This window comes from Hippocampus guttulatus, chromosome 13 (assembly GCF_054856545.1).
Source record: "Hippocampus guttulatus isolate MCC_2025c chromosome 13, RoL_Hgut_1.0, whole genome shotgun sequence".
Taxonomy (NCBI): domain Eukaryota; kingdom Metazoa; phylum Chordata; class Actinopteri; order Syngnathiformes; family Syngnathidae; genus Hippocampus; species Hippocampus guttulatus.
In genome coordinates, this window is record NC_141273.1 from 17,548,419 (window position 1) to 17,576,364 (window position 27,946).

At 44.2% G+C, this 27,946-nt stretch overlaps 2 protein-coding genes across 5 annotated transcripts in view; both read right to left on the reverse strand.

Annotated features, from left to right (window-relative positions):
- The window catches only part of LOC147196752 (apoptosis-stimulating of p53 protein 1-like), an 87,380-nt gene extending 72,763 nt beyond the window's left edge, over window positions 1-14,617 (reverse strand). For all 4 annotated transcript variants that reach the window (XR_015102644.1, XM_086126908.1, XM_086126909.1 and 1 more), the window contains exon 1: window positions 14,453-14,617. Coding sequence is in view for 3 of the 4 variants with exons in the window: in XM_086126908.1 (XP_085983034.1) it covers window positions 14,453-14,461 (9 nt within the window). In the remaining variant the exon portion in view is untranslated. The remainder of the gene's footprint in view (window positions 1-14,452) is intronic.
- A 4,786-nt stretch (window positions 14,618-19,403) lies between these two features.
- Window positions 19,404-27,871, reverse strand: lamtor3 (late endosomal/lysosomal adaptor, MAPK and MTOR activator 3). The gene is made up of 7 exons (XM_086127923.1): window positions 27,757-27,871; window positions 27,455-27,497; window positions 23,426-23,460; window positions 22,747-22,805; window positions 21,421-21,554; window positions 19,735-19,798; window positions 19,404-19,633 (listed from the first exon to the last, which is right to left on the reverse strand). Exons 2-7 carry the CDS (start codon window positions 27,461-27,463, stop codon window positions 19,560-19,562), a joined length of 375 nt encoding a protein of 124 aa, XP_085984049.1. The 5' UTR covers window positions 27,464-27,497; window positions 27,757-27,871; the 3' UTR covers window positions 19,404-19,559.
- Between the last annotated feature and the right edge of the window lie 75 nt (window positions 27,872-27,946).

Genomic DNA, 27,946 nt, shown 5'->3' on the forward strand with positions numbered 1-27,946 from the left:
ACTGTACTTCAGGGGTGCTGGAAAGACCTGTTTTACATCAGCAAGCTTTGCAGAAGCCTGATCACGATCCTTATAAAATCGACTTCAGAATTGTGGCTTCTTTGCGGACTCTCTGAAGAGCTTCAAGATCGGCTGTACGAGTCACCCAATTGACAATGCCATAAGAGATTGCTGCCAGAGCGCTAGACATATCTTATCTTTGGGCATCTCTTCTACTTCCTCTATTGTTCTTCGGCTACTCTGGTTAAAACTTCATGACCTTCACACACATTGGATGTTAGCATCCATATTTAGTTTGAGCACTTTCTGCCATGCTCATTGTTTGAGTTCTGCGTCTGCAACATCCCACCCTTCTCCTCCCGATCTTTGTTTGGTTTCCTCTGAGTATCACGACTTGGGGGAAGTGTTTAGTAAGTCTTGGGTGTTTCCCCTTTCCCCTTACAGACAGTATGAATGTGCCATCACCTTACTCCTAAATAGACTTGACAACCTGTCACGCCCCAAGAGGGAAACCATGGAGAAGTATATCAGTGACTCATTGGCGGCTGATATCATCCATTCCTCCTCCTTTCCTCTCGGGGCTGAATTCTTCTTTGTGGACAAAAAAAAGACAAAACCCTACGGCCGACCATGCATCGACTTTGAAGGACGAAATGATATCCCCATTAAAAATAACAGCTCATCCGACCTCTCCTTTGAGCCCTTGAACTAAGCCACCAAAGTGGATCTTCAAAACGCTTATCGTTTTGTGCGGAGGGGGATGAGTGGAAAACAGCTCTGAATATGCAGAATGCTTTCACGACAACAATAATAATAAAAATTATTATTATTATTATTACTGTTGTTGTTGTTGTTGAGGCAGCATGGCGGTGGGCCTCACAGTGCAGAGGTGCAAGGTTTGATTCCGGCCTTCCTGTGTGTAGTTTGCATGTTGTCTCCATGTCTGCGTGCGTTTTCTCCAGTTACTCAGGTTTCCTCCCACATTTTAAATACATGTGTGGCAGGTTAAATAGAACACTCCAAATTGTCCCTAAGGTGTGAGTGTGAGCGCGAATGGTTGTTCGTCTTTGTGTGCCCTGTGATTGGCTGGCAACCAGTTAAGGCTGTATCCTGCCGACTGCCAGCTGGGATAGGCTCCAGCGCACCTGCCACCCTCATTAGAATAAAGCGGTTCAGATAATAGATGGATGGATGGTAACAATGATCAACATTGTCCATTTTTGGACATGTTGCAGACCAAATGAGTAATTCATGTTTGTGCATTTTCTGCGCTGTCACTTTGAATGATGCCCTATTTTTATTATCATGGGATAGAATTGAAAATGATTTACATCAGAGAAGTCGATTAATCGATGAAATAATCAACAGATGAATCGATTATTAACCTAACAATTAGTTGCAGCTCTAATGTAATCCAATGTATCAATGCTAATATGAGTACTGCATACTCACAAAAAGTAAAGGATTCAAATCATATAACTTACTTTCTTTTTTAGTCAACTTATTATTGGGCCATTTTTTTATATGTAAAAGGACTAGGCTGCATTCCAGGAAAAGCAGAGGAGGACTTTGTCTTACTGGCGGATGTGTTGTTGTTCATTTACGCCCAAAAACTTCCAACAGCAGTGTTGTTCATCGCACAAACAACACAAATCATTGGTGATTTTTTATAAAGTGTCACCAAAATAAGCAATACAATTTTAATGGTGCAGGAGATGAAGTAAAATGCTGGGCCACAGTTTGCAGGCAGAATTGATAGAGCACAGTCAAATGTGCCCCAAAAGGCACATCGTGCATCTTAGCTGCAAGTCGGCAGGAACAGGGTATACGATGGAAATGAGACAAATGTATCCACTGTCAAAAAATTGATTTCATGATTGACTCACTGCTTTGTATTAGAGATGTATATTGATTAGAAGGGGAAAAAACAAAGATTTCATATTAAATACATTTCTCGTACTGCGATTGCAATCTCAACACCAAACCTGAATTACGTAATGTATATTTCAAACCAAAGCTTCAGATTTCATTCAGATCAGGATTACTGGGTCAGTGTTTTGAGATGATGGAAGTCACATACACATGGGTCTTCATCCTTTTTCACAGATGCACACATATGTTTCTTCAATGCCCATGACACCGTGCACTCGAGGTACCCAAACTTTTTTGACCAAAGATAATAATTAAAAAAAAAAAAAGAGGTACCGCAACAGCTGTTATCACAAGCTGCAATTGCAGAGTGCTGAGCGCTAACAATTTCTGGTGATGCACATCATGCACCATTTTAGATTAAAGGTGACCTGCTTTTTTATTAAATTTAATTTAATCATTTAAATACTTTTTTTTTTGTAAAAGTGAAACTGATTGGATGCTTAGTGTGCATTAACACAAAAATCTATATGATTAACAAGCACACAAATCTTTTTTTTTTTTCCATTTCTCCCTAACCCCTCGCGATCGACTTGGGAACAGTCCGCGGGCTACCGTTCAAACGCGATCGACGTATTGGGCACCCCTGCCATACACACAAAATAGTGTACGCATCTCTCAGAATGCTACAAATTGTTATTGATCACAAACATAAGCAAATTCCATCGAAACAGCCATAAAACAAATCACATGGGATGACAGCCAACTGAAGAATGTCACACATCAAGAAAACAGTGAGGAAACTAAAGAAGGGACCTTTGCCTTTAATTCACATGAAAAAAAAACTCACATGGGAAATATCAACAACAAACAGCAAAAAAAAAGGAAGCAGAACATGTAGTACTGACCCCAAGACTTTTAAACAGTTTGCGCTTGCTCTGCTGAGTATTATGCACTCGTATGGTCATGTTTATGTCATACAACCAAAAGTGATACGGAGCTCAAACAAAACATGCAGATAATGGACACTTCATCCAACCACGCAGAATGCCCCGGCCTACACTGTTGTTGCCGCCGTCATTGCGCCCCCACCAATCAGAACGGGAAATACGGGACCAGAATTGAGAGACTGAAACAGAAAAGCAACAGACACCCCTTGTGCAACCATCATTAGGGCGTCCGGGATACATGAAATCCAGGAAAAGTACCATGACAGCTGAAAAATAAGAACCTCTCTTATATGGCTGCAATTAAATTTGAATAATTCAGTAATCTGTTGATTATTTGTCATTCAATTGATGAATCCGTTTTTTTTTTAAAATTCCATCCCTTTCTGAAAAACTAGGACATGGTTTCAAACATTATGATTCGGTTTGGTGAATAGCAGTCAGTCAGCGTTCATTGAGGATGACAAAAATTGGAGAATGTTTACTGGCGAGAAGCTGAAATCCTGACGATTTGGACAATTTCAAATTATACGTTTTTTAAAATGAATTATAAATATTCAACCAATTAATTGATCATCAAAAATAATTGTCAATTACATTGAAATTAACTTGTTGTACTTTGATCATTGCACCTCTCATTTCTTATAAACACATAACAAAGTGAACCCATTCAGAAAATGCAGAACAAACCTAAACATCCCCAAGTCAGGCCAGTAACTGTCATGCACACAAACACAGGAGACAACAAAACATCGAATTCCTTGGCAATTAAGTGGACTGTTGTGCTTTCCAAAAATAAGCATTGACTCCCAAAAACACTATTATCCATCCTCCCCTCCCCAGATCCCACACCCTTTGGAGGTTTGGATCAAAACAGCAGTACAAGAAGAAAAGACAATAAAAATAGAGTCAAAAACGAGTGAACAAGTTCTCTCTCCCTGCATTTCTCCCAACAGTAAAACACATCCTTATATATTTCGTGTATTGATCAGTGCTGACAGGAGAACAGAGGTATGTGTGTGTGTGTGTGTGTGTGTGCGCGTGCATAAAAGGAAGCCAAAGAAACAACAGAGACGACTTCTACTGTATGTATAAGGACTACAATTCATATATATATATATATATACACACACACGCGCGCACACACACACACACACGCACACATCCATTTTCCGATGTGCTTATCCTCACAAGGGTCGTGGCGGGTGCTGGAGTCTGTGAATCTACTAAATTTATAAGATAAGAAAACCTTTATATTTGACTATAAATTAATCCCGCTGGAAAAATGAAGCCCAAACTTGATATTTATGGTGATAGAAGTAATTGAAACTTGCAGACCGTTTATTTTTACACACAGCAAAGAAATGACGTTATCTTTAGTTAGAAATCTCCATAAAATGTGGAGATTGTGGAGCATCACCTAACTTCCCCAAAATATTTCCACAGCTCATCCCGCCTCGCTACTCTGGCGATACAAGATGAGAAACAGATGAGCCCCTCCAGATACCAAATACATATCTTTTATCAACACTTTGTGCGCATGCGTGTCATGTCACACATGAGAAGTCACACATCGTTTTGTAAGATGAGCAGGAATATATAAAAAGATCGGATTCAACAAAAACTCAGAATTGGGCATCACGGCCCGCAGTGTGAATGGAGCCACAGCCATATTGTATATGAGGCCCTTTAAAGCAAAAGGATCCATAACCATATCCAATCATCCTTAAACTTCAGTATCAGTGAATGTAAGTGAATTTTAGTTCGTAGTGTTACTGTAATTTATGGTTGGTATACTTTGAGTGTGGAGGGTGTTGGAAGAGGTATACTAAAAATTACATGGATGTAGACTGTAGTAATTTAACATGCACAGACAAAATACGCTTCCTTGTGGCTCCTGTCAACCCTGAACAATGCACTAAAGATATTAGGATGTGTTTTACGGTTGGGAGAAATGCAGAGAGAGAAAACTTGTAAACTCCCTTTTGACTTGATCTTTCTTGTCTGTCTTAGTCATTCAGCTGCCACACAACAGCGGGAGTCCATCAAGTACAGAAACCAAGTAGCCATGACGACCACAGTTTTTGAGCACCCCAAGATTGACTGTGATGCCTTGGATGTGTATTACTTTGCAAAAGTTTGTTGAGGTTCTGCAGCCATGTGAATTTCATCTTCAATGGTCCCACTTGCCTCGTCGGAAAATAAACAGATAAATAACATGCAGAGTGGCTCGGATTGTGAATCACAAACATGAAATTGACAAAACATTACAACAGACACTTTGCGAGAGTTTGAAATGTCAAAATACTGTATATGTATATATATATATATATATATATATATATATATACAGTATATTAGACCAGAACATGCACAAGTATCAACCATGTCCACTAGACCAGCCGTTCCCGGCCTTTTTTGCCCCACAGACCGGTTTAATGTCAGGCAATATTTTCAGGGACGGGCCTTTAAAGTGTGCTGGATAAATACAACAAAATAATATGATATGACCTGCATGAAAACTGTGGTATTTTCTCAACATAATAGTAATAAACACGAATCATGACATGAGGAACGTCCTATCGGGCCACAACACTCACTGGTCGCGATGCTAAAGTTTAAACATGCCTTCAAAATAAGATACACCGCAAATACAAAGATAATAATCGCCACATATTATGCAGAGTGGGAATTTCCAGTTGAGATAAATCCGTATTTTAAGTAGGACTCCTGATACTGTCTATCAAATATAGCCAGCCTTCTTTTTCTTGGAAGTCGTAGGCTCCTCTTCTGCCTCCTGGCTGGGCCTTTTCCCCTTCCCAAAGAAACTTTTCAAAGACATTTGTTTTTTACTCATTTTGCTAGCTCCTGTGTGCCATTTTAGTGGAAACCTATCACGTGACCAAGAGGTGTGCCTTCACCTGCGTTAACAGTAACATATTGTTGACGGATGTAACAGAGAATCCGGTAATTGTTCAAAATAAAACATCTTTCAGGTTCCGAAATGAATAAAACGGAAGGAATGCAAGAAATGTATTCTTTCTCTGCGGCCCGGTACCAAGTGACCCAGGGGTTGGCGACCAGCCAAATGGTTCTCAAATAGTGGGGCGCGCCACCCAGGGGGCACGAGGCTCCATCAAGGGGGGCGCGTTTGGCCTCGGGGAACATGCTTTTTTATTTTGATTTTTTTTTTTTTTACTGTCCAAGAATAAAGTGCAATTGCGCCTCGACTACATTCGGGGGCAGTGGTGCTCTCCTTGGCAGAGTGCGCACTGCACAGGGAGCATTCGCGCTGTGTTTTTTTGCACTGAGCATGCGCACTTTGCACACGGCACAGAGTATGAGTATGAAGTGTACACACGAAGTCGACAGGCGGAGAGAGAGAGACGGAGAAAAGAGGATATATGACGAAGCGTATGTAGCGCTTAGCTTCACTGTGACTACTGTAGGAGACGAGGAAAGACAGCGGACAGCATGAAGCCAAATGAATTAAGGCATCACTTAAAAAAATTGCACCTCAATCCCGTTGATAGAGTGCTTGAGGGGGTTTTTTTCACCGAAAACGTGCCGAATATTGTCAACAATCCCGTTTTGTGACTGCTGCTGTAGCCATTAATCCAGACATAATCTTTGATTAAAAAAAAAAAATCTGCACAAATTATTTTATATATTTATGTTTTGCAGATGAAAGTTTTTTTTAAAGATTTGTGCTCCTGAGTTAATGTTGGTGATCAGTTCGAATGCATTTGTTAGGCTTTGGATGTGACCCCAATAGCACGACAACAGGCAGGTAGAGTTGAAGCCAACACTTGGCGTAGTTTATTGAAGAGTCTTAGAAAAGTCACTCAGGAAGAAGCACGAAGAAGCCACAGGGAAAATGTCCACAGGAAATGAGACCCTTACTCAGGGAGAAAACTGGGACTTACTTAAACGCTCAGGGGGAAGCACGAGGAGTCCACAAGGGGATGTCCACACATGGAACAAGAAAACTGCAGGTGATTCCAACAGCCCACTGGTGTGGTGACGGCACGAACTTGCACTGAGGAATGGTCTGTGAGTCAATTTATACCAGTCCAAATGAGCAGATTGGCAACAGGTGGGTGGTGAGCTGACGAGTCTCAGGTGTGAGGTGCAGAGCACCCTGGCTGAGGAGGCTGCCTGGCTGGCCCCTCCCTAACAGTACCCCCTCCCCTACGGGAGCCACCTGGCGACCTGCCAGGTCTGCCAGGGATGGGTGCGATGAAACTCAGTGATCAGGGCAGGGTCCATAATGAGCCGGGAAGAGACCCAACTCCGATCCTCCACGCCGTAGCCCTCCCAGTCAACAAGATACTGGAATCCGCATCCCCAGCGCCGGACATCCAGCAGTCTACGGACCTTCCACTGGGGGTGCCTGTCCACAAACTCGGGGGGAGGCGGGGCCGGGGTCGGAGGCAACAGGGGGCTGATAGAGACAGGTTTAACTCGGGACACATGAAAAACAGGATGGATCTTCATAGAGGGAGGGAGCTTCAGACGCACTGCTGCAGGACCAAGCACCTTTTGGATCTCATAGGGCCCAACAAACCGGGGGTTGAGTTTCTTGTCACCCGACTGAAGAGGAAGATCCTTGGAGGACAGCCACACCTTCTGCCCAGGTCGGTAAGCCGGTGCTGAACGACAACGACGGTTGGCACCACGACTGGCACGTTCCGTCGCATGGAGCAGGGCGCTTTGGGTGACCTCCCAGACACGGCGACAGCGGTCCAGGTGGTTCTGCACCGAAGGAACTGCCACTTCAGACTCCTTTGCAGAGAAGATGGGTGGCTGGTAACCCAGAGATACCTCGAAGGGTGAGAATACGGTGGTGGAGCAGACCAGGGAGTTGATTGCATATTCAACCCAGGGGAGAAACCGGCTCCAGGAGGCAGGCTTCTTCGCGGCCACACAACGAAGGGAGGACTCCACGCTCTGGTTTATCCTCTCAGTTTGCCCGTTAGTCTGGGGATGATATCCTGAGGAGAGACTAACAGAAGCGCCTAACCCCTTGCAAAATGCCTGCCATACGCGGAAGACGAATTGAGGTCCTCGATCTGAGACAACATCCTTGGGAAGACCATGCAGGCCATGAGGAGCTCAGCAGTCTCAGAAGCCGACAGGAATTTAGGCAGGATCACAGCACCACCGCTAGGATCACAGTGTTACCTTCAGAAGGGGGAAGTCCAGACACAAAGTCCAAGGCCACATGGGACCAGGGCCGACTGGGTGTAGGAAGTGGCTGCAGCAGACCGGCGGGTGCCTGGTGGGAAGCCTTGCTGCGAGCACAGACAGTGCAGGCCGTAACAAATTCCTCAACGTCTCTCCTCATGGTGGGCCACCAGAACTTCCGATCCAGGAAGGTGTAGGTACGATGGACACCTGGGTGGCAAGCAAACCGGCTAGCATGGCCCCACTGGAGTACCCGAGAGCGAACAGTGTTCGGAACAGCCGGCGAGGAGGTACGTTGCTTGGAGCAGGATGAGAGCGTAAAGCACGCTTGACAACAGACTCCAGGTTCATGGTCACTATGCCTATCACCTTTGTCTCAGGGAGAATGGGGAGGGGTTCCTCTGTACCAGGCTCCTGTGGGTGTTGTTGGGAAAGGGCATCTGCCTTAGAGTTGTGAGAACCAGGACGATAGGTTAGTGTAAAGTCGAACCGACTGAGGAAGTTGGCCCACCGCGCTTGTCGACCGTTGAGGCGCTTGGTAGCCCGGATGAATGTCAGGTTTTTATGGTCCGTCCAGATGGTAAATGGCTGCTCTGCTCCCTCCAGACAGTGGCGCCACTCCCCCAAAGCGGCCACCACTGCCAGCAGCTCTCGGTCCCCAATGGCGTAGTTCACTTCAGCAGGAAGGAACTGGCGGGAGTAGAACGCACAGGGGTGAACCTTTTGGTCAGTCTCCGACCGTTGAGAGAGCACAGCCCCCACCCCGGTGTCGGAGGCATCCACTTCCACAATGAACTGTCTTTTGGGGTCAGGATGGAGAAGAACGGGGGCAATGGTGAACCTCTCCTTGAGCAACTGGAAGGCGGAGCGAGCTGTAGGGGACCAAATAAACGGTTGGGACCGGGAGGTTAATCTAGTGAGGGGTTCAGCCAAGCTGCTGTAGTAACGGATAAACCTCCTGTAGAAGTTAGCAAACCCTAGGAAGCTCTGTAGTTCCTTCCGAGATGTGGGATCAGGCCAGTCCACTACCGCCTGGATCTTACGAGGATCTGCCCGAGTCTTGCCCCCTTCCAGGATGAAACCAAGGTACTCAATAGAATCAGAATGGAACTGGCATTTCTCAGGTTTGACAAAGAGCCGGTTACAAAGGAGTCGCTTGAGAACCTGCCACACGTGTTACACATGCTCCTCTAGAGACCTGGAGAAGATGAGAATGTCATCAAGGTAGACCACAACAAACCGGTCAAGCATGTCACGGAGGATGTCATTCATGAGTGCCTGGAATACCGCATGGGTGTTGGTGAGGCCGAACAGCATTACCAGGTACTCATAATGGCCACGGGGGGGTCTTAAATGCGGTCTTCCACTTTTCCCCCTTCCGGATCTGGACGAGATGGTAGGCGTTTCTGAGATCCAGCTTGGTGAAAACAGTAGCCTGAGTGAGAGGTTCGAGGGTGGAGTTCATAAGAGGTAAGAGGTACTTGTTCTTGATAGTTATGTCGTTGAGTTGGCGATAGTCAATGCAGGGTCGGAGGCCACCATCCTTCTTCACAAAAAAGAAGCCAGCTGCCACCTGGGAGGATGAGGGCCGAATGAGCCCTGCTGCCAATGACTCCGAAATATACTTGTCCATAGGAGCCTTCTCTGGGATAGAAAGACTATACAGACGACTGCTAGGGAGGGCAGCCCCGGGACATAGGTCGATCACACAGTCATAAGGCCGGTGTGGGGGGAGAGACTGAGCCCGAGCCTTGCTGAAAACCTCCCCGAGATCATGGTACTCAAGAGGAACAGATGAGAGATCGGGAGGGGGGACACTGGGGGCCTGGTGGAGCGAGGTACTATTCGCGGCTCGTAGGCAATGGGCGTGACAGGAGGGGCTCCATTCCAGAATAGTTCCGGAGGACCAAGCAATATGTGGCTCATGTTGTATGACCCAGGGCCGGCCCAAAATCACAGGGACTAAGGGAGATTGAATTGTGAAAAACTGCCGCGTCTCCACATGGTTACCTGCTATGGTGAGAGAAACTGGGCAGGTGCGTTGAGTGACGCTGAAGAGACGATGTTCGTCCAGCGCGAAAGCCTCCAGGGGTCTCTCCAATGTCTCTACCGGAATGGAAGCCTGAGCAACAAATTCAGAATCCAGAAAACATTCATCAGCACCTGAATCAAGGAGAGCCCCTACCGTGAGTTGCTGGTCAGCCCAGGCCAGAGTGACGCTGACCAGGTGATTCAGTGGGGCAGGACGACGGGAACAAGACAGGCGGCTCACCAGGATCTCCCAGGGTCTTAGTGAGCCTGATCCTTTGGCCGGTTGGGGCAGCCTCTGATAAGATGTCCCCTCTGGCCACAGTAGAGGCAGAGGCCAGCTTGGAACCGGGCCTCACGTTCAGTTGGGGTGAGACGTGTGCGTCCGAGCTGCATGGGTTCCTCCACTACTGTGGCCTGGGATGTAGCGGGGTATGCCCGAGGGGTAGGGGAGGGGAGGAGTGGCTGTCATGTGCATTCTTGGTGTCTGAGGAGTGACCAGAGATCTACTCCATGCTCGATCACGCTTCCTCTCCCGGAGCCGTCCATCAATACGGATTGAGAGGTCGATCAGTTCGTCGAGGGAGGCAGGCTCCTCCCGGGTAGCCAGGCTCCTCCCGGGTAGCCAGCTGATCTTTAACGGCGTCGCTGAGGCCATTCTAGAAGGTTACACGGAGTGACTGGTCGTTCCAGCCACTCTCCGCAGCAGCCAGCCTAAACTCCACTGAGTAGTCAGCGACACTGGTGCTGCCCTGCTGGATACTACTTAGCCGAGTGCCAGGCTCCTGACCGCAGATGGGGAGGTGGAACACCTTCAGTAATTCTGTCACAAAGTCCTTGTAGGCATGACAGAAGCTGGCCCCCAGGGACCAGGAATCGGTGACCCACTGTGCTGCTCGACCCGTGAGCAGATTCATCATGTAAGCAATGCGGGTAGAGTCAGTTGCGAACATGCTGGGTTGGTGGGCAAAAATCAGCTCACACTGCATGATGAATGTTGCGCAGGTCTCAAAGTTGCCATCAAATGGCCATGGAGCTAAGAGAGAGGGCTGAGGAGGAACCGGGTTGGGTATTATGGGGTTAACAGGGGCTTGTACCACTGGAGTTATTGCGGCTGAAACATGGGGAGTAGGCGGGTCTTGCGGTCGGTTGGTGAGTGCTGATGTCAAAGCCTGTAACTGTAGCAGAACCTCCGCCTGTTGTCTCGCCAACGCCGTCTGCTGATTAGCCAAGGCCTGCACCACAGGCTGAAGGGGCTGGATCTGAGCCTGAAGGTCCTGTAAGGCGACGGAAGTGTCCTGTAATTGCTGGGTGTGGGTAGCGGTCAGGTGAACCTGGTTGACGAGAGCATCTTGGATCAAATCGAGACCAGACTTGTCTGTGTTGGCTGGGGTCGTCATGGCAAGTTCATAGTGTTAGGGTTTGGATGTGACCCCAATAGCACGACAACAGGCAGGTATAGTTGCAGCCAACACTTGGCGTAGTTTATTGAAGAGTCTTAGAAAAGTCACTCAGGAAGAAGCACGAAGAAGCCACAGGGAAAATGTCCACAGGAAACGAAACCCTTACTCAGGGAGAAAACTGGGACTTACTTAAACGCTCAGGGGGAAGCACGAGGAGTCCACAAGGGGATGTCCACGAGTGATGTGCCCGACTGTGCCGAGGCTCTGATGCGTGTGCTGAGTAAACCGGAAGAAAATCTGCGAAGCGCGCATCAAGGCGTGTGTCGATTACGCTTGTGGCCACGCCCAATGCCTCGGAACGCGCGTTGCTCCGCCCGAAGCCTCGCGGGACGGGATTCCTACGTCACCGCCAACAAATAGTTTCGCGGGTGAATCGAAATAAATTCGGCGCACCGGGACGACAATGAGCTGACAGGTGACACTGACTAGAGGTAAGATCGGGCCGCCCGAGCCCGCGGGTCGGGTCGGGCTTCCCCCTTGCTGACTTTTTTTTTGTTCGTTACGAGGCCGTGAATAGTTTTGGCCACGAGAGACCGTGGTTCGCAAAAAAAAAAAACCCCGAAGTGCCCTCATCACAATACGTACTATATTGAACTCTCGCAATGACAATTCAAAGAACTCCTTCATGTCTCTATGATCCAGCCGTCATTGTTCTTTGACTCGCTGCTTCTCTCTCGTCAAGTGCCACGCTCGATTCTTAAGGATGTACTGCTGCTGTGGTGAATGGCCCAATTTTCAACCCGTCAAAGGATGTAAATAATTATACAGACTTGTTCAACTTAGATTTTGTGGAAAAGACAGGCTTTAATTTGTTATCACAAATCACCCCTCCTCCTCCCGAGTCATCACAAATGAAATGTCTGGTTTGCTTCGGGCTCGGGCCTGCAAATCAAGTTAATTGGTCGGGCTCGGGCCGGGTCGGGCTGGATTTTTTTGGCCCGATCTTACCTCTACATCAAATCCATGGTATCATTTTAATCATTGTCGTGACATTTATTTTCCACATGATGGCGCAGTAGTACAAATAAAGCCTCATGATGCCTCGGCCCAGCAACGAACCAGTTGGATGGAAAGCTTCATGCGGCTTCATTTTCCCATCACTAATGTCCACACATGGAACAAGAAAACTGCAGGTGATTCCAACAGAGCCCACTGGTGTGGTGACGGCACGAACTTGCACTGAGGAATGGTCTGTGAGTCAATTTATACCAGTCCAAATGAGCAGATTGGCAACAGGTGGGTGGTGAGCTGACGAGTCTCAGGTGTGAGGTGCAGAGCACCCTGGCTGAGGAGGCTGCCTGGCTGGCCCCTCCCTAACAGCATTATTATTGATTTTATGTAATTTTATTTTTCAGTATTGCATGGTTTGACATGGTCAGTCAAAAAATATTTTGAGTTTAATTAAGGATTTAATTTTATTTTTGAATTTCAGATTCACTTTAAATCTTTTCTGTTACAGTTAATAAACCTATTCTTTGTTGTAAGTTGGTCCATATTTCTTTTTTTTATTCTCTTATACGTTGATAAGGATACAATGTTATGCAGAGGTGTACTTATAATAATTATATGGACAAATGATACTCTTTATAGTCATGGGGGGGGCGAGATGTTTTCTTCTTCTTAGGGGGGCATGACAGAAAATAATTGAGAACCACTGCTTTAAGCACTTGCTTGAAAAGGTCAACCGCATGCAGAATCTTCACTGTGACTGCAAGAGAGCAGCCCAACCTTCGTGTCACCCTACAACTGCGAGATGAGGTCTGGAATGCACTGTATCCAGATAGACTCCAGCAGTTATGCTTCATTCACACATTGCTCCAGGAACCTACAGTATGAAGAGTTGAGGTAGACTTCCACAAAATAGCCAAAATCTTCGCATCAGAACTCCTGTCGCCAACCAGTCTCCCCTATGTGATTTGCAGCAAACCCTGGTGTGAAGTCCTTGATCTAATACCGTCCTCAGCAACGTCCATCAGAGCTGCGTTCTTTACTATGTAGAGAGCCACAAAGTTCTGCATAGCCCAACTCATGAGAAGAGTGTACAACCAAGTAGGGAAAGGTCGTAAAACCACCTGATAGGCAGAATTTGTCATTTTCGCTAAATTCTTGAATTATTAGGCCTGGGAACACATGCCTGGTGAAAGTGATGTGTTGTTAACATATCTATTCTCAATTGTATGAGACATCAGCATGTTTAGTTATTCAATTGATACCACTTATATTGTGTTCAGCACAATAACATTTGATATTTATAATTATTATAAGTAAAAAGGAAACGGTTCATAATGGTTTGCAAATATATTATTTTTGGATGTATTTTGTTTTGAATGTATCAGAAATAGCAGCAATAAAGCTGAACTGTTGCAGTTTGTTGCTGAAGATATAAAGTACTGTGGATTCGCTTTCTGTTTCTGTAGCTGCTTCGAGCATTGTCTCCCCTGCTTGTCAAATGTGTGTGTGTGTGTGTGTGTGTGTGTGCGTGCGTGTGCGCGTGTGTGTGTGTGTGCGTGCGTGCGTGCGTGCGAGTACTCAGTCATGAAGTGAGAACAAACAGCCAACACTGGAAGTCAGGTGACAGGAATGAACTACTTGTCAGTAACTTACCTGTGTATGCTGTGTAGTCTTATTATAACATCCTTGAAAAATTCGTTGTGATATATATATATATTATGGAACATAATGATCCCACAAAAAAAGAGAAAAAGGATAAAGGTTCAAGTTTTGCTGTTGTATTGGAACACTTGGTCTATTACTGACCGCATTGAACGCACAATCAATGTAATGCCTATAGGACACCACTGATTATTAGCGATAAAAGTACATTTGAACTATATGCGCCTGTGTTACAGTTTCCTCCCACTTTGATTTAAAACAAATATAGGGGATTTCATCACTGGTTGCAGTTGGCCCAGAGCAATAATCAAATGTGTGGTTCATCCCATCATTGCAAAAACTCACCGGCAACATTCCTGCTGCTCACACCGCTCCGTTTGAAAAAAGAACGTTCTCCTTCTCCTCGCTGCTTTTTCTCCAAGTGTGTCTCTCCGGTTATCCCGATACCGTCCCAGAATTCTTTCTCCGAGTGCAGTAGACATCTAGATGCATGGAAAGCCCAAAACTCCTGTTCCCTTTTTCCTGCCAACCCCTCCCCCTTACCTCCCCTCCCTCCCTCGCTCCCTTCCTTCCTCTCTGTTACGATTGATCGTTCCACCCCAGGGAAACCTCACATGGTCTTAAAAAAATCATATCAGCTGAAGAAAACAAAATCATTTTATTGTTTGCTCATCGATTGAGGGCTTCGAGTGTTCTCTGTTTGAAGTAGGTCACCGTCCCGTATGCGTCACATCCCTCTCCTGCCTCATCCGACACATTACGGTCTAAGGCTAATTCAAAACGTTGCAAATAAATTAACACTGAACATTAAAAATTAACATTCTTCGCATGTGTATTTTCATTTCTACCCCCCCCCCCCCACACACACATATCCTACTCCCATGGTGGTGGATTATGGATTACTGTTTTATGCACGTCATCATATCCTCACAGCATCGCGATTAGAATGAGGTTATATGATGTATTCACAAAAAGTCTTTAAACCGTTTCCGTTACATTGGCTACCTGTTGTGTTTCCGTGTTCCGTTTTATTGACTAGTCACAGTAAAATGAGTTTTGGTCGATAAAACATTTCATATCAAAAACATTGTTCATTTATCGGTGCGTGTGTATGAGATGCTGGCACCCTCTACTGGCCACGGGACAGAACTACACCAATTCTGGAGACGTTGAATTGTCTTGATTTTGGTGTTTTAGGATTCCTCGACAGAAAACTATTTTAGAGGTCTTCCTCCATCTGCCTTGAAAGCGTGAGGTTCACTTGTAAGATACATTTTGGGCTTCATCTGCATAAATGGATCAACTGCCACTCTTTACTTGTGTTGTCATGTCAGTCGCTATAAATTCAATCAACCTTGAACTGGGTATTGGTTCCATGTGATGCCACTCTGGTGTTGCTGTACACAATTATGCAACAAGCACGAAGCCGGAGGCAATCTCTCTTTCTCTCTCTCACGCGTGTGTCAAGGAGCCCACGTTTTATACACCTGTTTCATTGACAGACGTGGTCGTTTCGCCGGCCCACTCTTGCGTCTTTTTGAGGGATGGGGCGCGCGAGAAAGAGAATACCCCAGTTACGAGGAAGTTGGGAATTGTATAAAACGTCAATAAAAGAGAATGATTTGCCACCAGTAACCAATTAAATACACTACAAAGACAAGATAGTAAACGCTCAGATACTGGGTTTGTTTTGCAAATCACTAATTTTGACCTTGGTGCTTGCAAAACCTCATTGATGGTCTAGTGCAGGGGTCCACCAACCTTTTTGATAGTGAGAGCTACTTCATGTGCCCTGATTGTGTCAAGGGCAACCAAATTGATACACGTCTGAAATAACATTTGTACAAATTACATTTAATAATATTAGAATGTGTTATTTTTAATACTTAATTATTTTAATTTTCAGGCTCTGAACATCTTAAAGATGCCTCACAATACTGCCCATGTTTGCATTTTTAAATCATAATTTCAACTAGAAAATCACAATCCTAGCACTGGCGGGCTCTTGGTGTGGTTTTCAGGGGCGACTTGGTGCCCGCGGGCACCAGGTTGGTGACCCCTGGTCTAGTTGCACCCTCGCTTGACTAGTGTGCGGGCAGCGTGGGATCGGTTCCCACTCAATGATGGTGTGGATGTGGTTGGTTGTCTGTCTCTGTATGTGCCACGCAACTGACTGGCGACCAGTTCAGGGTATAGTGGTGCCTTCCGCCCAAAGTCAGCCGGGCTAGGCTCCAGCAACTCCCCGTGACCCTGTTCAGGATAAGCGGTGTCGAGAATGGATGCTTTCAAAACATTTAAAAAACAGCAGTACTAGGCGGCATAGCCCGAATTTTTTCAGGGGGATGGCCATCCACAGTCAGGGTTTTATGAAATAAAACTCAACTATCCAGAACAATACCTGTCTCACTCATAATTAAGCAAGATCTAAACAAAAAGCAACATTTTGCAGCTTAATTTACTGCACTAGATAATGCTTTCTTGTATCCCATCTACTTCAGTCTCATGCCCTGATTCACGAGTTATCAGCCAAACAGAGATCAGTCATCAGTGATGATCGACACCATTTTGCATAGGACGATCAATGGCTCGTTCATTCAAATCAAATCTAAAAAGCACCATGACACAAATGTCTCTTAATTCACCACAATTCCAATATTTATTCTTTAACCCTTTCAGGGACAGCAGTTACTACGGTGGACAGCTTAACATGTTATCCGGTTACAGCATGCATGAAAGGGTTAAAAATATGCAGTTAGAAAAAGTATTATCTCAAGGGATCTAAGAATATCACATGTGTAACGTGAAAGTGGCAGAAAAATCCCAAACAACATTTTCCCCGAGGTATGAGGGTCCCCTGGAGGGTGGCCAGAGAGCAGTGGTTCTTCACCTTGTTAGAGGTACCGAACCCAACCAGTTCATATGAACATTCACCAAACCCTGCATTAGTGAAGAATAAAAATATGCTTTTTGACCAACACATTTATGAAAAATAGGAATAAAGTAAACACAATAAGTATAAAGTGCAAGTTTTTTAATTGTGCACAAAATGAAACAGCCAGATGGCCATGCGGGTGTGTCACAACAAATTGACAGGTTGAATCGGTTGCGTCTTAACCTCCATGGCAGAGGCTCTGTCGAACCCCTGACACTGATTCACCGAATACGAGGGTTCGATCGAACCCAGGTTAGGAACCACCGCCATAGAGCGACAAGGAGTGGCCTTGGCCACCCAAAAGCTCCATGCCCCTGCGTTTACCACTGTGTTACATCACCTCAACTTTTGCAAACACTTAATAAGAGTTTGGGAACTGAGATCACTAATTGTTGTAACTTTGTACATGGAATTATTTCCCCATTCTTGCTCGATTTTTAATTTCAACAGTGCAACAGTCCAGAGTCTCTGTTGCCATTTGCAGGGCACACATAGACAAACAACCATTCTCACACACATGATCTCACTTAAGGACAATTTTAAAGTGGTCCATTAATCTGCCACACATGTTGTGGGAAGACGATGGAGAACCCAGAGAAAACCGCACAGGCTAAAGGACAACATGCAAACTCCACACAGGTAGGTTGGGACCTGGAATCGAACCCTGCACATCTACAGGTAAGTATGGATTACTTGTTCCTCCAAAACCCATGAAATTAAATGTGGGATCCCCCAAGATTCAATTTTAGGCCCAAAACCTTTTAATCTTTGTATGCTTCCCCTTGGGAATGTCATCAGGAAACACGGCATCAGCTTCCACAGCTACGCTGATGACACACAGCTGTATATGGCCAAGTCTCCTGATGACACAGGGTATATTGATCAAGTTTTCAATTGTACTTTTGATAGTAAGTCATGGATGGCAGAGAATTTCCTCCAACTCAATCAGCTCAAAACAGAGGTTTTAGTTATCAGCCCTTACGGCCAGCAAGAGAAACTTTTTCCAAAACTGTAAAATTTCAAACCCTCACAATGTAAAAGAACTTGGGTGTCACTGTATTTAAGAGGAGGCTCAAGGCACACCTTTTTGGTTGAGCTTTGAATGATTTTTTTTTAAATTCTTTTCATTTAAGGCTATTTTTATCTAATCTTATAGTCTTTCAGTTTTTAGATCCATTTATTATTAAATGTATTTTTATTTAGCTTTAGCGCCGGTATTTCCTCCGGGGGGGGGGGGGGGGGGGCGTTCTGTGCTGGGAGGTATGGTGGCTGTCATTCTTGTCAGAGTGGATGAGCTCCCCGCGCTGAAATTTGAATTTTGGGTCAACTGTCAAAAATCGTGTGTTTGGACCGAGGAGTTCCGGGATCGAGCCTTGGACTGGAGTGATAACAGGAATGTGAAAGTTTTTGATGGGATTTTATAGGCACTACTAAAAATAGAAACAATTGCATGAAAACCAACCTCATCTTTTAAAACGTTGACTGTTTTATACCAGAGCTAAATAATTCTCATGTTTGAATTTTTACTCTTTTTTTTTTTTTAACCACTTAAAAAGCCTGAAAATTTATTGAAGACAACCACTCCTTTGAATCCATGCCTGCTTGAAAACATGTCATGCATCCTGACAGCTAAAAATTTCAATTGAATATTGGACAGCCAAAATGTTAATTCCCATATGTACCTTAAGAAGGTGGTTCAAAATGGCTCTTCATGGGCAGGATAATCTCTTCTATCAGTGTCTGTCCTCTCTTCGAATCTTGCAATCCTTGTGTAGGGAGAAAGGCCAAGATGCTTCTTTGTGTACTCATGGTGTCAACACAAAGAGGGTGTCCAAAACGCATCTGCAAATGCGTGTTGAAGACATGCTAACTTAATTAGCAGTCCTGTGCACGAAAATGAGAAATGTGTCCTGTTCTCACGTCCCATTGGGGGTGCTGTGCTCTTTCATCCCTGTAGCCTTTTTTGAAGCGGAGTGGAGAAAAGTCAAGAATTTTGCATTTGTTGTGGGGTCATATTTGTTACAACGGTATGTTACATTTAAACACGGTTTCAAGTGAGTTGGGTATTCTGCCGCAAGTGGACCAATGTGGACTTCTAAGATAATCATTTATGATGGTTAAGTGTCGGGTATTGTTTTATGCAGATTGTGTGGAACCAAAATGAAAAAAGGTAGAGGCAAATGGTGAATTATGGATTGTGCATTTCCATTGCCTCAATGGGTTGTCGCAGGGATTGGAAATTGGAACAACAAACTCAAATGTTAAATGTTCTGGAATGTGCTTTGTTCGAACTCCAGCCGAGGTGAAAGCACTATACACAGAAATATGCATTGTGTAAATGATATAAAAAAAATATTTGATGTATTAAAATCAAACATTTATTCAGACTTCCAATATCGGATGGTTTTCAACACAGCACAGAGTGTATATATTAAATCATGATTGAAGTGACGAAGATACAAACACAAACCCTGGGGGAGTCCTCTGTGGGACTCTGAGGCTTTGATGGTTGGTCTAACTTTATGTCACTTCTACGACCTGTCTCAGCTCATTTATTAGTGGAGCCAAATCCTTCTCCAAACTCATGATGAGACCTGGAAAAAAAAAAGACAGGGGAGTCACACCTCATCATCTCACGGTAAGAGGCCAAAATTTGGTCAATAAATCGCTAATGGGAAGAAAAACTGTTGTTTACCTGTGTTGGCATTGCTGCTGGCGATAAAACTGATGACAAGCGGTAACCGGTTGAACTGCACAATCTGTTGAACACAAGAGACAATAGAAAAGTCAGACCATCATCTAAAAAGACAGCAGAAAAGGAGATTGTGTTAGGGTTTCTTGAGATGTTATAGCCGACTTCACTTTGTTTGATAGATGCTATTTATGTGATTTCTTGATTCAACTAATGTACTGCTCGGGTGTTGTTTGTGAAATTGAACTCAGCTTCCCTCAAACTGTCGTTTGCCACACTTACTTTGTGATTTAACAAGGGGAGGGGGATTACTTTTTCACATAGGGACAAGTAGTTTTGAATTTTTGTTTTTGTGCCTTCATTAAATTGGCATTTAAAAACTGCATTTTGCATTTCCTTGGGTAGTCTCTGTGTGATATTAAAATTAGTTTGATGAACCGAAACCTTTGTATATGATAAATATGCAACAAACACAGTAATCAGGAGAGAGGCAAATATTTCACAGCGCCTACTCTCTCTCTCTCACAGGTCGGGGGTGTGAGCTGGAGCCAATCCCAGCTGGGCTACACCCTGAATTGGTTGCCAACCAGTCAAACAATACAATTTAGAATGATCCATATACATTTACATATTGTTGTTGTCAGTCCAAAACGTAATGTATAAAAATTTGTTCAAATGCTTATTTTGGCCCAAATCAATACGATTATTCAGTAGACGTGTGTGTGTGTGTGTGTGTGTGTGTGTGGGTGGGTGGGTGTTAATTATTGCCCAATATTTATTGCAACAATCACTTGCTCTGTTAGCTGATGCAATATTAATGACTCAGCAAATGCACAATTTATTTTAGGTTTCCTGAAAAAAATTATTTTGGAGACGCAAGGAATACTCCCAGCATCAGCGATATGCCATCACTTCTTAATCCATCACAATAAAAACCTCAACTTTGCTGAGTTGAGGCTTATTTCTTGTCTATGTTTATTTATCCTGTGCAAGAAGGTGGCTGTGGTGGAACAGTGGGCGAATAATAATAGATTTTATTTATAAGCGCCTTTCAAGACACCCAAGGACACTTTACAATAACAAAAACCACAAAACAATACGGGTTGAGCAGCGGCAGCCAAAACGCGCCAGCGTTCACTCAACCCGAAAGTCAGAAAGAAACAAGGGAGGGAGAGGGGGAGAAAAAAAAAACCACGCTCGAATTTAGTTAGCACGTTCGCCTCACAGTTCTGAGATTGTGGGTTTGAACCTGGGCTTCGGGCTTCCTGTTTACATGTTCGCCCCATGTCTCGTGGGTACTCCAGGCTTTCTCAAACATTCCCAAAACATAAACGGTAGGTTGGTTGAAGTCCACAATGTTTGTCGGCGTGATGGTGAGTGTGAAAGTGTGTCCCACGATGGGCTGGTGACCAGTGAAGGGTGTACCCCACGTACACCCTCGCCCAAGGACACTTGGGATCGGCTCCTGCACGCCTGTGACCCAAGTGAGGCGAAGCAGTTCAGAGAGTGGATGGATGAAGATGGTCCTTGTCAATCATAAATGTCAGGGTCAATGATTGCCACACACGTTGGACGCAAGCGTGTGTTTGTGTTCCAGAAAGTTCTCCATATTGGCTAAATTTCAAGTGTTTCAGAACCATTCTCTGATCAGTAGATTTTCCAATTATGTTACAACAGAAACAGTCTGACCTGGTAGCTGTTGTAGTAGCAGATAATACTCTTGTTTTTGGAGAGGCCCAACTTGCTCCCTTGATCTGTTGCCAGAGCAAACGTGGACAGGAAGCCTGGTCTCAGCGCATGGACTGGAGCGTTGTCATTAGCAACTACAGGAAGAATGGAGAAATAGACCTCAATCACGTGAAGCTACAGGAACACCAACTACTTGTTCTTCTTTACGTAAATATAAAACAAAGAAGAAGAACTAATCTGGAAAAAACAATACAGGCATTCTGTATTTTTTGAGCTAATTGAAAATGATTTGTTACTCAGTTCACTACGTTAGCAAAGCTGTCCGGGCATGTTTTGATAGTCCAATTTGAGTCAACGCTAGCTAGAGAGACAAAATGTTTTTTTTTTTCCTCTTCTCTGATGAGTACTAAGTTAATAAAAGAGGGACAAATTTTGAGATTTTTTTTTTTTTGTGTGTGTTTCACTACATTTAGGGGTCGATAGAAGGGGCGACCAACCAGTCAGAGACTAAGAGTGTTACTGTAAAGAGCCACATCTTACACATGGGCATCCCGTCCTCGCGCACTCACACGCGCGCTCTCACACACACACACACACACACACACACACACACACACACACACACACACACACACACACACACACACACGCGCGCACACACACGCGCGCACACACACACACGGGTGACCAATCATGCACTCACGCGCATATGCACGCACGCCACGATGAGTAACAGCCCGAACATGAACGAAAGCTAAAGACACAAACACACAAATCTTTTTTTTCTCCCTACCCATTTCCTCCTCCCAACCTCTTGCGGTCAACTTGGAACCAGTCCGCTGGCTCCCGGTCGATTGTGACGTATTGGGCACCCCTGCCTTAAAATCAGCGGTAATTCGCTGACTAGCTTAGCGCCGTTGTTTGTGCATGAGCGGTGATTCAGTCATATGATTGGTTGCGCTCTATGTCAATCAAGTAACGGGATTGATGATAGGTTGACGTAGTGCGTTCTGTGTATTTAGCGCCTTCGTTTGAATGGCAGCGCCACTGCCGAGGTGTTTTCGACGCTTGTCGTGTGAAAGCCCGGGAGCCGCATTGAACCAGCCAAAAAGCCGCATGCGGCTCGCGAGACCAACCATTGACCACCCCTGGTCTATGGTTTCATTTTTACCTTCACTGAAGTACAGGACTTGAAACAATACTTCCACTTCTTATAATACTTGTGGCCTCTTCTTTAATTTGCCATCGTCTTGCAGAAAAGCAAATTCCTAATTTTTGGCCACATGTAAAAAAACATGTCCAAAGGGTAGCAAATTGTTTTCATACCTTTGATAACTGGAACTCCATCTCTGTCTGTAACCACGATAGCGTGAAGACCCTCAACACTGCATGAAAGGAGACAACAAATCACAACAGAAGCTCAGTTCATGAACTGTTTAATTTGTTTTCCAAACTCCAAATTAGCCCACAGTATATCTCCCACACAAGTGACATGTGCATCTGACTTTGTTATAAGAGCAGCCCGGACAGCTCTCGCTGGCAGGCATGGGCGGAACTTACCATGAGTTATTTTAGTGCTTTTTTTTGTTTTGAAAAGAAGTAAACACTCTGTTTTGCAGTAATTGCGGACAGAGTTCAGTTTGTATGGCCACCGAAATATGATGATGTGTATTTTGATGTTTAATCCCTGTGAAAGATGGTCCTCCTCACCACCAATGCTCCAGCATAGAGGGCTTGTCCGCCGTCTCGATGAGACGCTCCCAGTTTGGCGTGGTCAGGCACCTTAGGTGCCACCTAAGCCACTTGGCTTTGGGGCTGGAACGGATTAGTTCTATTTCCATTCATTTAAATGGAAACGATTGCTTTCGTTTGCTTCCATTATGGATTGCAGACAGTCTCGGAACAAATTGAGTTTGTGCTTCCACTGTCTTCACAAATGTCTTAACATAATTATCAACTGTAACTGTATAATAAGTAAAAACATCACATTGTTATTTCCACATACCTTTGCAACTGTTTGTACAGGTATCTTTTTAATTCCTGTAAAACAAAAACAACAAATGTTATTTGCAAAGGAACAAGACAAACTGTACATATAACACAAGATACAGGGGGGTCCTTGACAGAGTTCTGTTCCGACCAATGTAACCCAAATTTGGATGCTTTTACCACTAACCTATGCAAAAGCAGTCGTAAAGTAATAGTTACAGTAAACATTTCTCTGAAAAACACCGAACACAGAACTATCCAATGAAAAACAAGTAGGGTGGCGACTTCAAATGCCTTCTCGTGCCGCACGAGGATTTACACTTATGCCACGACACAAATTACTTTGCGTGTCGTTTGTTGCCTTCAAAAGTTGGCCGTTCGCAATCGTTAAAACTGACGGTGTACACCCAAGTGCTGTAATTATGATGAATCTCACCATAGGTTTCGACAGCCATAGCCAACTGAGAATTCCTGGAATTTTGGTGGCTTCTGAAATTAGTTTGCTGTGTTTGCACTGATTTTAAAAAAAGGGGCGGGGGAGGTCTCCTCCAGTTTAAGGCAAGTTAAATTCAAGACATAATTCCATGTGAAATTAAATTTCAGACCAACTGCCCAATGTTCCCAACGTCCCATGTTATCCAAAGGTGCTACAGTACATAAAAGGTGTGTATCCGCTCCTAAAGGGTCCTGAATCCATTTTTTAAAAAAATCACTGTTGGTTTCGTTATCATGATTGTGAGATGTGACCACGAGAACCATTGCCCCATCCCTCCATTTTCTGTATCGCTCATCCCCACTTGGGTCACGCGTGTGCTGGAGCCTATCCCATCTGATTTTGGGCCAGAGGGAGGGGACACCTTTCAACTGTTTGCCATAGAATCACTGGCAAAAATAGACAAAAAATAAAATCTTAGATGGACCTATACATAATTAGATTTGTTCAGTGTGTATGTTGAAATTCTTTTTACAGAAAAGTCTCAAAGGGCTTTACATGCCCACAGTTGACAAATATAAATTAGAGGCATTTTTGTCAACATTTCCTGTTAAAAATGTGCACCCAAAGTAAATGTGTGGCTGTTCTTGAACCATTTGAAGTATCAGCATAGTTTTGGTCTCTTTATGAAATATTCAAAATGTTATCATTTTGAATAAATGTTATCAAAATGTTATCATTTTGAATATCCCCCCGCCAACAGTCAGAATCTGTGTAACTGCTCCTGTCACTGAACTATGGATGTTTGAAAACAGAAAGAAAAGGCGAAACTTATGTTTGTCTAATTTCTTTTCACAAAAATCTGCCTTGAAAATGAATTCAGAATGTTGATTAGGACTTAAAAAACACTACAGGATCAAAGCTTGAGGTCTCCCCAAGTTCCAGTTCAAATTTGACAATTGTAAAATGTTGGGCACCATTCAAATCTCCAGAAACTCAGCCTTTAAAAGATGTATAACATGCTCACACATGACGACGTGCATCAGCGATTTGTTTTGACAGATGATGGAGGGCCCCTCGGTGGGCCGACCTAACTAACGTCAGAGGGTTAATTGTAATTAATAGAACTTTTCTGTTCACAACTGCTGGCTCTCCACCCTAACACAGTTCTTGCCAGACTTCTGTGAAAAGTCTACTGTATACCTTATTTTACAAGTACCGTATTTTCACGACTATAAGGCGCCATTAAAAGTCTAAAATTTTCTCCAAAATGGACAGGACGCCTTATGATGCGGAGCGTCTTGTCTATGCGCTGAGTTCCAAAACCTGACTGACAGCCGACACGCTGTTTATATAGAGAAAAGGCGGAAGTGACTGTGGACAGGCATGCGGCAAAGAAGTCGGCCAATCAGTGAAGGGTGGGCGTGTATATATACATATATGGAGAGCGAGAGAGAGAAAAGGCAGATGTGAGTGAGGACAGGCATGCGGGGAAGAAGTCCGCCAATGGGTGAAAGGTGGGCGTGTAAGTGGACGCTAAAGGGACGCCCCAAGCAGGTACCAACACCTGTATAGAGTGTGGCTATGTGCATTGTTGCAAAACAACTTCGGTTTTGGTTTCTAAGAACCCCCGAAAATAAATTCTACAAAGAGACACGCCTACGAAGCTCAGTTTAAACTTCAAGCCATCGGTTATGCTTTTGGCATGCGTGCCCATCTCACAGCAGCGGTGAAAAACCAAGTCAAGCAAATGAACTCTGAGCTTGCCGTTATTCCCGGAGGCTTGACTAAAGAACTCCAACCGCTGGACATCGGCATCAACCGGGCGTTCAAAGTAAAGTTGCGAACGGCATGGGAACAATGAATGATCGATGGCAAACACAACTTTACAAAGAGTGAGAGGCAGTGCCGGGCGAGTTACGCCACAATTTGCGAATGGATTGTGGCTGCTTGGACGAACGTGTCTGCTTGCACTGTTGTTCGAGTTTTTGGCAAAGCCGGCATCATTTCTGTGGAGCCACATGGCAATGAGAGTGACTCTGACAACGAGAGGGAACACGGCGTTTTTGATGGATTACCGGTACTTGCACAATTGTTCAATTCTGATACAGAGGATGAGGACTTTGATGGATTTCTGGGTGATGATTGATCGAAAAACGTGAGTACATTGTACGATGGCTAAATAAAATACAACGGAACTCAGTTTTGCTTCCGTTGCCTTTTTAAAAACGTGTTTTTAGCTTGTATCTGTATGTCTTGGCATGCTACCGTATGCTTCAAGCTAACGTGTTTTTAGCGTGCGCGCATGCATGCCGTATGTTTAAGCTGGCGTATGTTTTACCACTTTAAAATTGCGCCCAATAATACAGTGCGTTTTGTCTATGTGTAAAATACAGACATAGCACCCATTAATGAGACTGCGCCCAACCATACGGTGCGTCGAATGGTCGTGAAAATACGGTACTATACTTATTTTGGGTCTTAACTGACTCTACAATTCGCATGCCCAGTGCCGCTTTGATAGTCTCCTCTGTGAAAGTGCTACTTGATAGTAGGGTAGTTTAGGTCTCAACATGGATGACAGGTTCTGCATCATGCAGTTCCTAACTGAAAGTGGACACACAAAAGATGTAAATAAAGTCGATGCTGTTGCGGAGAAAGCTAGCTTCAGCAGCTAGGATTGCTAAACAGGCACGAAAGAAATGACTTCCCGGTGTATGGGTGACAGTGGGAGTGTGACGTGGATACAGCCCTTTTTTTCCTTAACCAGTTCTTTAACTTGGGTGTCAAAAAAAGTGTGAACAGGGCTAGTCATTGGTAAAAGTAAACATTGCACCACTGGGTATATCAGCATTTGTTTTTAACTTAATTTGACAAGTAGCTGTGTTAATACCATAATATTATTCACATCCAAACGTTTGTACTTTGTCGCCATGGCTTTTGACGTGAGGGCTTTTTTTTTTTCTGGGCTAATTTTGACAGACAAATTGGCCCTTCACCCGAGTGGTGAATATGCGAAATATTTACCACGCCACTCCCCATTTCAACTCGTCACTGTGGCCAACTATAGGTGCGCACACACACACGTATATACACAAATATATGTATACACACACACACACATATACATTTTATATATATATATATATATATATATACATATACACACACACATATACATACTGTACAGTATATATACAGTATATTATATGTGTGTGTGTGTGTCATTGACATCATTTCGTTATTTTCTTGGACTGAAAACGATTTCGAATCAGTTTTCTTAGTCTCAAAAACCTAGCATTTGAGCGGGTCGTGTAAACTTTACTCCCACTCTATGATTATGTTCAACCTACCCCTCCATATGCTTCATAAAAATAAAATGTCCCCCAAAAATACTTCATCATCACCACTCAAAATTGTTAATGCATCCATCCATTTTCCAATTCAAAGATTAATTTCGACCACTTATTTTAGAATTACTATACTAACACTGATAACCATAATATAAAATTTATATGAAGAGAATATGGTCACGCAATCATAAAGTTGTCTAAAATATAACATTTGTGCTCAAGGCACAGTAAGAAACACGTAGGAAGCTGGAATACTCACATCTGCCATGGTGGCCAGTCTCCTCACGTGTCATTCAATATTTCTATTGATAGTAGGAATAAAACACTAATAAATTCAATGTTCGTGACAACAAACAATTATTTACCGTACGCAACAGTTAAGTTCACCAACAAACACATTCAATGATGCTAACGTGCAAGCTAACTAGCGCCACTTTGCTCTTAAATGCTCCGTTTCGCCATTTGACTTGGTTTCTAAGTGTGTTTAACAAGTTATACCAGCTGAATACATTACAAAAGTGAGCTAAAAGTATTTTCGAAACATGAAACGGCTCCCCATACCTGCCCGGGAAGGTAATTTAGAACTGCATCAACGATACGTAAAGCGAAAACGGTCCTCCGGTCTTTCACCAGCTGAGACGCCTGTGGTCACGCGCACAAGTCACATGACCAGCTTGTTCTCTTTCCGGCTCTTGAAGAATAGCTGAGGAACGTCAAAGCTGCGCAACGCCGCAATAGTATTTTCACTTCA